The sequence below is a fragment of the Mauremys mutica genome, chromosome 18 (genome assembly GCF_020497125.1).
Source record: "Mauremys mutica isolate MM-2020 ecotype Southern chromosome 18, ASM2049712v1, whole genome shotgun sequence".
NCBI classification, from domain to species: Eukaryota; Metazoa; Chordata; order Testudines; family Geoemydidae; genus Mauremys; species Mauremys mutica.
Window position 1 is genome coordinate 29,239,640 of NC_059089.1, and position 12,745 is coordinate 29,252,384.

Here is a 12,745-nt window from a genome sequence, read left to right on the forward strand (position 1 = left end):
TGTTTCCAAAGATATCTAACAGGATATCTGTTCTTGGTCTGTGACTGACGGTTGCCCATGTTACATCAAAGCAATTTTTTGAGGAAAATATTTTTTTAGCAAGTTGAAGAAATCTATATAATTGTAGTGACTGTTGGAAGCTAGTGGTAGGTTTGGGTTGTCAGGAAAAGTGCTGGGGAGATTGACTAGTAGATAGGTCAGGCAGTCAAAGGTTTATTCTAAATTACAGCCTTGCCTTTTTTTAGATGGTACACCTCTATCCCGATATAACGCCACCCGATATAACACAAATTTGGATATAACACGGTAAAGCAGCACTCCGGGGGCGGTGGCTGCGCGCTCTGGCGGATCAAATCAAGTTCAATATAACGCGGTTTCACCTATAACATGGTAAGATTTTTTGGCTCCCGAGGACAGCGTTATATCAAGGTGGAGGTGTATTTATAACATGGATATCACCACTATATATGTGGGGCCAACGTGTACTATAGGTATTGAGAAAGAATAATGTATTTGCCACTTGTTCTAGGTACACCAAACCCATAAATTGATGATATACATTATACACATATGAAATCACTATGTTTGAATGCACGTGTGCACCCACACACATTTAACTTGGGGCTAGACTTCCATTTATTCTGAGTGAGAATTTTATTTTTTGTCATTAAAGCCTAGTGTAGGAGGAAACTATAAATTAATTATTGTTTTTTAAAAAACTTCAGCAGTAAAATCATTGTATTTTTCTTTTCTATGAGTATTTAGGACAAATAAAGAGATTCTCCTGTAAGAAAGTTAATTACAGCATACCACGTGTCAGCAAATATAGCTCATGTAGGCTGTCCTGTCCTATGCGTTAAGTTTACTGCAGGGTTTCTTTTCCCTTAGGTTAGGCAGAGATCTCAAATGCAATTTATAATCACCATCCACCCTGGAACTCTCAGTTGATCACATAATGACTAAATATTTAATTTAATAATGGTTTTTCCTTCCGATCAAGCTCAGGCATTTCATTCTCTTTCAGGGTAATATGAAATCTAGACTGCAATGGCTGCTAGAGGTTGTGCATGTTGTAAGGAGGGTTCCCTGCAGTGATGAGCTTATGCACCGCAAACCTTGTTCAGCAGGAATGATTTTTGTCAATGATAGCTGAGTATTGCAGGAGCTTTAGGGCCAGTTAACTATGTCTACTGATGAAGCATTTCTCTTCCAGTTCTGTCTCCGAAGACTTGGGCTGTAGACGTGGCGAGTTCAGCAGAAAGCATTATGGATCTGTGGAGCTGGTAAGTTTGTGATTCTCATTTGATTTGAATTTTAGCAGCTTGTAATGCAGAGCTTGTGGAAATCTATTTTTGTTTATGTGCAGGTGAAATATCACAAAAGCATCACAAATAGCCTGGGAAAATAAGATTCTTACGTTGAATTTGAAAATTATAATGTCTTAAATCTATTTTGAAGTGGATATTTAATATCTTTGCTTGCAGACCTTTCACTCTAATCTAAATCTTCTCTGCCAGTCTGTTGAAAAATAGTGTGTATCTAGCATATACCCCCCCTCCCCCAAAAGCCTGTTTTGTTGATATTAATTGGAGGTTGACAAAAGAGCAGCACTGTGTTTTTATAATTGATTGATATTTTTTTTGTGTGTGTTTATTAGTGGGGTGGGGTGGAGAGGTTGAAGTTAAAAATTGAGGTATAATTTTATAATTGAAGAATCCCTGCCTACAAAATCCATGCTAATTTATTTTGTTTAAGATTTTTCTTCAAATCTAGGCATGAAGTGAACATTTTTACTTTTAATGAAGGAAGAACTTGGATACTGCATAAATTAACAGTGTATAAGTTATTGAAACACTGTCATTGACTATAGATAGGCAGAATGAAATTGTCCAAGTTGATACAGGGAAACTGAGGGGGAGGGGAAGAGGGAAAAGCTGTATTTTTACTCTTAATATAGGAAGGAATCTGGAATATCTTATTAGATAGCACTGTGATTTTAAGATAGTAGAAAGTGTATTAATTGATAAGTATGCCGATTATGTACACTGGAAGATTATTGTTCAGCAGTACAGTTGTGAGAAGACCAAGGATCAGATTTTTTTATATATATATATACACACACACACACACGTATTTTCTGTACTAATTCAAGGTATTATCTCTGATGATTAATAATAAAAGAAATAATCATAAGAGGGCAAATGAACTGTTGTCTACTCAACAGACTATTTGCACCCTACTGAAAGTATTTAGGTCATTATTTGAAAAACTATCTGCAAATTTTTATTCATGGGTCCAAAGTACAGTAATTTAGGACAAGTGGCCTTAATTTTTGGTTTGTTTGTTCTTTATCTGTTTGACATTTTGGAAAATCTACTTGTGGTATCACATATGGTAGAAACAAATTTTTTTTTCTGTCACAATCATAACTGTGGCTAGAATTTTGGTGATGTGGTGATGGTGTTCACAGTAATTGTGAATTTTAATAAAGTTTGTGACCCGCTACAGTGGTCACTCCTGTGGTCCCAGTTCCTTGCTCTGGGCATTGCAACCTGGCCCACGTGGTGACAGCGCCCCTCAGGTCTGTAGATGAAGACAGAGGGGCGGATGTGCCAAACCTGAGTGATGTGGCAACCTAGTGCGCAGAGTTACAATGCTTGGAGCGGGGAGACGGGTCCAGCCCATGGGACAGGAGCTGCCACTTAGTGAGTTTGCTCTTCTGTCCTTCCAGTCCCCTGAGGCCTCCCCTCCTTGGTGGGGTGGGCTTGCTCTCTAGTCTCCCCTCTTCAACACCCCTCTCTCAGCCTTCCCTCCTTGCTGGGCTGAGCCACTCTTCAACACGCCTTTTCCCACAGCCCTCGGTTATGGACTTTCCATGACTATGGATTTTTTTTCCCAGCACCTGTGCTATGAAATTGACTAAATTGTGTGTGACAAAATCGTAGCTTCAGGCATATTTTTTCGATCTTTTCTACTTAGTAAATATCAGTTCTCCTAACATTAGGTTTTAAATGTTAAATAATGGCTGACATGGAGCTGAAATTGAGGGGACAATTTTGTCTGTCATGAAATGTGGTTTAACTTTTCTCCTTATTAAAATCCCTGTAATTCTTCAGGCTTTTAAAAACAAAATATTGAATCAATGCTTTTTTTCCCCGAGCCTGTTCACTTCTTGAACAATTTTATTTTCTGCTGGGGATTTCTACCCTTAGTGCAACAAAGCCTGATCTACCCTAGAATTTCTCCCTAAATTACCACTGGTGCAACTACAGCAGTGGTAGCAATAACAGGAGATCTTGTGTAGACAATGCACCAGCAGCTGCTGGTGTTTTTACTTATATGTGTTCTTGTCCTGCTCTGATCATGGTTTGCGTATTGTATTTTAATCCAGTTACTTATAAGCATTTGTTCTCACAAAATTCTTCTGAGGTAAATAGTATTATATCCATTTTGTTGATGAGTAAACTGAGGTATAGAGAAGTGACTTGCTCTAGGCCGCACAGTGAGTCATTGGCAGAGCTGGAAATGGAGCTCAGCACCCTTGACTCCCAGTCCTCTACTCTAAATGCAGCACACACTGCCTCTCTGTACATGCACCACACATTTCCAAATTTATTAGTTACTTAAATAACATACATACTAAATAGGCTTTAGTCTGGATGTCATCATGGAAATTTGGCAAGTCTGATATAAGAGTCTCATGAGCTACAATTTCATAAAATGTTTAAATAGTCAAAGCAGCTTTTACAGTTGATTGATATACTCTAGTTCAATCACAACTTATTGAGCTTGATGCAGTAATAACTTGGTGAAAATGTATGTCGCAAGTTGTGTGGTAGGTCGGACTGGTCCCTTCTGGCCTTAAATCTATGAATACATGAATTTATAAAAAGCAGTCTTTAATGATCCAAAAAATGAGTGAAAAAAATCAGTTGAAATAGGAAGGGAAGTAAAGGCAAATTATAACCAAAATAATCTTCTTGTACCTGATTTTAATTGTTTTATTGTTTTATTATTTAGAAATCCTTATAGACATAGGCTGAACAACTCTAGTGATCAGCTTGATTCCTCCTTAATATGTTCAGAGAATAAATTACTTATACGTATACATTAGTTTTTAATATGCATTCAGTACAGTATTTCTGAGTACATGTACTATATTTAGAATAACATGCTGCTCATTTAAAAATCAGATTTCTTCTACCTCATCCATCTATCTATCTATCTATCTATCTATGTGGGCTGTTGATTAATTATAGTTAACTTAGGCGATTAACTAAAAAAATTAATTGTGATTAATTGCAGTTTTAATTGCATTGTTAAACAATAGAATACCAATTCAAATGTATTAAACATTTTTGGATGTTCTACGTTTTCAAATATATTGATGTCAGTTACAACACAGAATACAAAGTGTACACTGCTCACTTTATATTATTTTTATTACAAATATTTGCACTGTAAAAATGATAAACCATATTTTTCAATTCACCTCATAGAAGTACTGTAGTGCAATCTCTATCATGAAAGTGCAACTTGCAAATGTAGCCTTTTTTTGTTACAAAATTGCACTCAAAAACAAAACAATTCAAAACTTCAGAGCCTACAAGTCAGTCTTACTTCTCGTTCTGCCATTCGCTTAGACAAATAACGTTGTTTACATTTACGGGAGATAATGCTACCCACTTCTTATTTACAGTGTCACCAGTAAGTGAGAACAGATGTTTGGATGGGACTTTTGTAGCTGGCATTGCAAGGTATTTACGTGCCAGATATGCTAAACATTCGTATGCCCCTTCATGCACCATTCCAGAGGATGTGCTTCCGTGCTGATGACACTTGTTAAAGAAATAATGTGTTAATTAAATTAGTGACTGAACTCCTTGTGGAAGAATTGTTTGTCTCTGGCTCTATTTTACCCATATTCTGCCATATATTTCATGTTATGGTAGTCTCGGATGATGACTAAGCACATGTTCATTTAAGAGCACTTTTGCTGCAGATTTGACAAAACGCAAAGAAGGTACCGATGTGAGATTTCTAAAGATAGCTACAGCACTCAACCCAAGGTTTAAGAATCTGAAGTGCCTTCCAAAATCTGAGAGGGATGAGGTATGGAGCATGCTTCCAGAAGCTGTAAAAGAACAACACTCCGATGTGGAAACTACAGAATCTGAACCACCAAAAAAGAAAATCAACCTTCTGCTGGTGGCATCTGACTCAGATGATGAAAATGCACGTGCATCAGTCTGCACTGCTTTGGATTGTTATTGAGCTGAACCCGTCATCTGCCTGGACGCATGTGCTCTGGAATGATGGTTGAAGCATGAAGGGACATATGAATCTTTAGCGCATTTGTCATGTAAATAACTTGCGACACCAAATACAACAATGCCATGTGAAAACAAGTTCTCACTTTCAGGTGACGTGAACAAGAAGTGGGCAGCATTATCTCCTACAAATGTAAACAAACTTGTTTGTCTGAACAAGAAATAGGACTGAGTGGACTTGTAGACTCTAAAGTTTTACACTGTTTTATTTTTTAATGAAGTTTTTTTTTGTACATAATTCTACATTTGTAAGTTCAACTTTCATGATAAAGAGACTGCACTACAGTACTTGTATTAGGTGAATTGAAATACAATTTCTTTTGTTTTTTTACAGCGCAAATATTTGTAATCAAAACTAAATATAAAGTGAGCACTGTATACTTTGTAGTCTGTTATAATTGAAATCAATATATTTGAAAATGTAAAAAAAATACAAAAATATTTAAATAAATGGTATTCTATTATTGTTTAACAGTGCGATTAATCACGACTAATTTTTTTAATCACTTGACAGCTTTAATATATATGTGCGTGTGTGTGTGTGTGTATATATATAGATAGATAGATGGACCTTTGGTCTGACCCGGTACGGCCTTTCTTATGTTCTTTTATTTATATATATATATATTTGTTCCCCACTCAAGTGAACACTGGAGTAAAAGGGATGGCCTTTGTGCTGTGTCCTTGTGTTGGCTCACTGCAGGCTAACGACAACACCATTCACTGGGATAGGTTGCCTCCATCTGTGTCCATAACTGAGTTGGGTATGTAGGTTCCAGAAATCCTACCATTTAGCACCTCCCCTTAGAGCAGGGGTAGGCAACCTATGGCACGCGTGCCGAAGGCGGCACATGTGCTGATTTTCAGTGGCACTCACACTGGCCGGGTCCTGGCCACCAGTCCGGGGGGCTCTGCATTTTAATTTAATTTTAAATGAAGCTTCTTAAACGTTTTAAAAACCTTGTTTACTTTATATACAACAATAGTTTAGTTATATATTATAGACTTGTAGAAAGAGACCTTCTAAAAACATTAAAATGTATTACTGGCACGCGAAACCTTAAATTAGAGTGAATAAACGAAGGCTTGGCACAGCACTTCTGAAAGGTTGCTGACCCCTGTCTTAGAGGATACGGGTTTTTCTTTTCTCCAGGGAAATCTGGATGGAATTACCAAGACAACAGCACTCTAGCAAAACTAATATTTATTATAAACAGAGAGAAAATGGAGTTTTAAAAAATGGCTTGCCTAACATATTTAGATTTATACTTCTCATATACTAAACTAGATACAGCTTTTTTTCCCTCAGAGGGAAAAAAAGCAAGTGAATAGCTTACCTCCTGTGAAAGCAATTCAGTCTCTGACTCCTCTGATGAGCCTGTCAGCATCATTTGTTGTCTAGAAATAAAGGTCTCCCTTCCTCCCTCAGCCTCTCTTTCCCATACCACCTGATCCAAGGAAGTGATCCATGCTTTCCAAACCAATTTTTATCAGATACAACTACACACACAAAATGGGGGAACATACATGTACATGCCTTATCCTGCAGAAGAGTGACTCAGTAGTGATTGTTAGCTTCCATTTCAGAGGCCTAACAAAATACTTCAAAACCTACCTTTCAGAGACCATGTTGTCTGTTGGTATCTGTTTTTGGTCAAGCCTTTTGTTAAACCCCTGAAAGTCAGGTTTTTTTCCTTTTGTTATGAATCCTGGACAGGTCCCCAGACCCTCTTTCACAACTTACAAACTAGAGGTGGGATTTTCAAAAGTGCTCCGTGTTGGCCGTATACTGCTTACACATTGAGTACTTCTGAAAATTCCATGCTTTGAGTCTGAAACAGCATGTAAAGCAAATTCTAGCCATAGACCCTCCACAATTCCATGTGCAAAGTGGACTTCTTTGACCTTGCCTTCTTCAGTATGAACATAGAGTAGTGTGTATATATAACAGAAAATAGCCTACAAAACTACATTGCACACACAATTCTTCCCTGAGGGAGAGTATGAAAGGGAGAATGAACTACAGGTGACAGATATTAACTACATCACTTAATGTACTACTGAAAGGCGCTTAGATACTACAGTGATGAAGGCAGGAGAAGAACCTATATAGAATTACCTACAGAAAATACATTGAAAGACCATTAAGTTGCAGAGTCAACAAAAGCAGTCAGAAGCTAGAAAATGCCAATATTAAGGTTGCATATGCCACTTTAATATGATCTCCCTTGTGTATATGCATTTTGATACAGATTTTTAATTATATAAAGACATATTATTTTTCCACAGAACCTCTGCCTCATTCAGTGCACAGGTTGGATGGGGCTTACTGAGTGAGCAGCTTATTGAGTATTTTATCCTAGTCAATGTGTGGCACCATACGCTATTTACTGTGTGCTGTTCAAAATTTGCTTTAAATACAGAATTATTAATTTTCTCATAGCTTTTCTGTGACTTGTCACTGTAGTATTTGAGTTTCACAAATGTAAATTCATTTATCTCCCCAAAAAACACACCTGCTCAATGATGATTCCCTCTTTATAGTTACATTTTGAGACCTATCAGTTCGTTAGTTTTTAATCCATTTAATGTGTGCCCTGTTGATTTTGTATTGTTCAAGCTTTTTATTCAAAAAATTGTGCGGTACCCAGTCTAATGCCTTACAGAAGTTTAAGAATATTACCTCAGCACTGTTACCTGTATCAACCAAACTTGTAATCCTATCAAAGTAACCTGATATCTCTTTTCTATAGGATTTATTTTTCATTAACTTGTAAAGCTTTGTATATGGTTTAAGCTTGTGGAAATCTACTGGAGGGGTTCTTAAAGGAAATAATAATTAAATACATGGAGTTAAATGGAAAAGTGTATGAAATTCAACACGGGTTTACCAAAAGTAGATCATGCCAGATTAACTTGATGTTTGTTTGATAAGATTAGATCTACTGCATTTCCCTAACTGGATTTCAGCAGAGCATTTGATACCATATAATCTGGGAAATTAGTAGTTAAAATGGGGATTAATACAAGAATTGTAAAATGGGTATGGAACTGGCTAAAGGGGAGAGAACAACTGGTTGTACTGAAAGGAGATCTGTCAGACTACTGGGAGATTACTGGTGGAGTTCCTCAAGGATCGGTCTTGGAACTAATCTTTTAAAATAATTTTATTATGTTGGCACAAAAAGCAGGCTTGTGCTACTGAAATTTGGTGATGACACAAACTTGGGAGGTGTTGTCAATAGGGAGGAGGATCAGAATATTGTACAAGAAGAACTGGATGACCTAGAGGACTGGAGTAATAGAAATAGGGTGAAATTTTATAGTACAAAGTATAAGTTTGTGCACTTAGGGACTAGTAACAGAAGTTTCTGCTATAAACTATGGGGGTTTTAGTTAAAAATGACAAAGGAGGAGAGAGACCTGAGCTTATTACTTAAGGACTATGAGTCACCAGTGTGGGGCAGCTGTGAACAAGGCAAATACTAGCAGGAGAAAAAGGACCTCCTGGGCCCCAGTTTGGAGTGGGTGCCCCACCCTGCCTTCACTAACTTTGATTTCTCCTGACCACCGGCGAATAGAAGCTGCTGTTTTATGAGCAGTTAGTAATTTATGCTTGATTTAACTTGTATCCAAAACAAGCTAACAGACGTGCTCCTGGCTTTCAGTTTAAGAGCAGTAATATGTGTAGGCCTTTGCAAAAGTATTTTAAGAAGATTCACATGCTGCCATATCCCAAATGCTTCTACCATTCTGTCACATTTCTGGCCAACTGCCCCTTGCTGGACACCCACAGACTGCTGTGAGGGGAATCCAAACCTCTGGTCCCTGGATCCTGGAGAGTTTTAACTCTCTGGAGTCTGAATGAAATCCAGATACTGCTCCAATCTTGGGGTTCCTAGGTATACTCTTGGGGTACAGACTTTTTATCTAGCACCGCCTTCTGAGAGCTAGGACCCACTGTCTAACTACCTAGTCCCTCTGGGCCCAGCATTGACCCTTAGACTTCCTTGGACTTAAACACACGCTCTCAGAACTCCACCCCAAAAATGTGAAGTTTCTGATTTAATAGTGTGTCTCCAGAGGCATGCAGTAGTTATGAAGAATTTAACATACACAGACATTTTGCACAAGTCTAACGCATTTGCTCTTTTCCTTAATTATATAAAGCACAAGAAAGTGTACAAATTATACAAAACAAATCCTACACACATTTCCCTGCCTCTGTTTTCTCACCACTCCAGGTTGGGGTCAGAAATCCTTGGATTGTCCAGAGTCCTTTTGCTTCATTATGTGGTTTACATGCTGGAACGTGGAGCTTTCTTCCCCCTAGGTTACCTTGCTTCCTTAGTCCTGGTCTTATGTATAGTGAGATGTTATTAAAACCCTATTTACCATAAATCAAGTTCTTTTTTGAGTGCTTGCTTGTGTCGTTTCCATTCTAGATGTGTGCGAGCCCACGTGTGTGGCCGTTGGAGATTTTTGCCTTAGTGGTACCCATAGGGCTGGCTCTAGCACCCTCTAGTGTGCTGCACCCATGACACAGTATATCAGGTGCTGCTGGCCCATGCCCTCTCAGTTCCTTCTTACCGCCTGTGGTGGTCAGTCGGAGCGCTTCTCTTGCTTGTCAAGAGCTAGTGGTTTCTCCCATTGGACTTTGGGCCTTGGTTCGATTGTAGTTCATGTTAAGTAGTTAAGTGCATAGTTAGCTGATAGTTAGGATCCCAGTGGGACTTTGCCCCATGCAGGGCATGCTCGAGCTCCCGGGTTTAAGCCCTGCTCGGTCTGTGGCAGTCCTATGTCTGTGAGTGTCCCCCACGACAGTTGCCTTAAATGCTTGGGGGAATCACACATCATGGAGCGTTGCCAGATCTGTAAGAATTTATCGGCCTCGCACCCAGAAGGAGAAGGACATTTGCCTTAGGACTCCTGATGGAATCTGCTCTCCGCCCAGCTTCCGAGCCCTCTATGCAGGCCATACCGAGTACTTTGGCCTCTGTGTGCAGTGTGCAGCTGACACCTGGCTCCTCTCGGCACTGTTTGCCGTTGCCGGTGCTGAAGAAGAAAGCGAAGAAGTGCTCACTGGTGTTGAGCAAGGGGGCCCAGAGTTCATCCGATTGAGGGACCAGGCCTGTCCACCAACCTTCTCCGGAACAGTGCGAGCATGCCTCTGCGGCTGGGGCTCTTAGCCCTCTTAAAGGTCCATCACTGACTCTGGTGAGAGGTATGGGACCCACCATCCTACCTGCACTGTTGCATCCGAAACCCAGGCACAGAGAGAGCACTGGTCTCCACCTGCTCCTATGATGTCTCTGGTTCCACAGGACCATGCTAAGGTTCCTCAAGAGGGCAAGCAAGCCGTTAAGACCCCTCCGGGGGCAGGACAGCACTGTAGGTCGCTGGACAAGCAATCCCGTGGCAGGTCACAACTGCGCCGCAGGTTGCCAAAACTCTCCTCCTGGATGTTAAGTATCAGAGGTAGCCGTGTTAGTCTGGTTCTGTAAAAGCAGCAAAGAATCCTGTGGCACCTTATAGACTAACAGACGTTTTGCAGCATGAGCTTTCGTGGGTGGCATCCGACGAAGTGGGCATTCACCCACGAAAGCTCATGCTGCAAAATGTCTGTTAGTCTATAAGGTGCCACAGGATTCTTTGCTGCCTCCTGGATGTTGTTCGCCAGTGTGGGGTTGACACTCCCCATATTATGACTGGCGCTGTTCGCCCTATTGCCAGTGTGTGTCTAGATGTCGATCCCGGTCACTGGCACCGTGGGACTGCTCCCCCTCATGTTACCAGTCTCCCAGCACTGGTTCTCCCTGATATAGCCATCGGTCACTTACGCCTAGTCGGTGCTCACTGGTAGCCACGACCAGCAAGCAGACCCAGGCATTGACGGTTCCTCTCTGGTTGCCGAAGAGTGGTTCCTCTGGAACAGAAGCCCAGTTCAGCCCATCGCCCCAGTCTCCGCAATGGGATTTGGCATCGGAAACTGCTCTGCCGTCCACAGCACCACAGTGGCAGCAAGGCCAGTGGCCAACACAGTGGCTGTAATGGGGAGCATGGGGCATTCTGGTGATGACGATGCCCCCTTTTCAGCACACATCAGTGGCCGCGTCAGAGTGAAGATCGACTGCTCCACTGGCACCGGGACTGGAAGCTCGCTCCGAGGTTGAGGTGGAGGATCCGGTGCCCACCCCTAAACCTCCCTTTCCAGCGGCTGCCGAGCCCTCAGCGCCTCCACCGATAGCAAGGGCCGCCTCTTCCCCAGACGAGGCGGTCACAGGACCTTCCAGGGCCAGCCCCCCGGATGACTTTAAAGAACGCCAAGCCCTTCTCAGGCAGGTGGACGAGAACTTCGGGCTGGAAGTGCACAAGGTGGCTGAGCAGGAGGACTCCCTTTTCAATGGCTTCTCAGCCTGCAAGCCCGCCTGGATCGATCTACATGTACATGATGGGGTCCTCAAGATTGCTAAGGCTCTGTGGCAGATCCCATCCTCTATCCCACCCACCTCAAAATGGGCTGAGAAAAAGTACTTTTTGCCGGCCAAAGATTTCGAGTACTTGTATACCCACCCTCCCCCGACCTCACTAGTGGTGTCAGTGGCTGATGAGAAGGACAAGCAGATCCCCACCACCTCAGTCCCCAAGAACAAAGAAGCCAAGAAACTTGATGTGTTTGGGAGAAAAATTTATTCAACAGCAGCTTACATTTCTGGGTGATGAACCATCAGGTCCTGCTGGGCTGATACAATTTTAACCTCTGGGACAGCCTCCAGAAGTTCCAGTACTCCCTTCCTCAGGGTCAGGCTCAGGAGTTTGGTACCCTGGTAGAGGAAGGGACCGCAGCAGCCAGATGCTCCCTGCAAATGGCATGAGACGTGGCAGACTTGGCAGCGGGGATGGTCGCATCGGCTGTGGTATGCAATGCAGCTCCTGACTCCAAGCGGCAGGCCTTTCCCAGGAGATGCAGGCTCAATTCAGGACCTCCTCTTTGACGGAGTTGGGCTTTTCTCCAATCAAACGGATGCCACGCTACACGGGTTGAAGGACACTAATGCTACCCTTCGCTTGTTGGGCATGCATACCCCTCAGTCTGCCAGAAAGCCATTCCGGCCTCCACAACCGTTGAGGCCTTGGCAAGCCTGGCAGTCTGCAAGGAGAAGGGACATCAGGTTTAGCCATCGCTGCCCTTTTTCCTCTCAATTGCCATGCCAGCCTGGACCCACTAAGCAGCCAGAGAGCCAAAAGCGATCATTTTGAGGGTGCGCTCGAGAGCGATTCCTCAGTCAGCCGGCCAGATCCTGCCTGTCCTTTCCTCAGCCGCCTTTCTCCCTACGCTCGGCCCAGTCACGGGTTATCTTCGACTGCAGGGTCCTGGACATAGTAGCTCGGGGCTATACCCTGCAGTTTGTGGA

At 41.9% G+C, this 12,745-nt stretch overlaps 1 protein-coding gene across 4 annotated transcripts in view; it reads left to right on the forward strand.

The window, feature by feature from the left end:
• The window catches only part of GARNL3 (GTPase activating Rap/RanGAP domain like 3), a 154,133-nt gene that overhangs the window by 21,186 nt on the left and 120,202 nt on the right, over positions 1 to 12,745 (forward strand). For all 4 annotated transcript variants that reach the window (XM_044992942.1, XM_044992939.1, XM_044992944.1 and 1 more), the window contains one exon: positions 1,214 to 1,283. In XM_044992942.1, the coding sequence (XP_044848877.1) occupies positions 1,214 to 1,283 (70 nt within the window). The remainder of the gene's footprint in view (positions 1 to 1,213; positions 1,284 to 12,745) is intronic.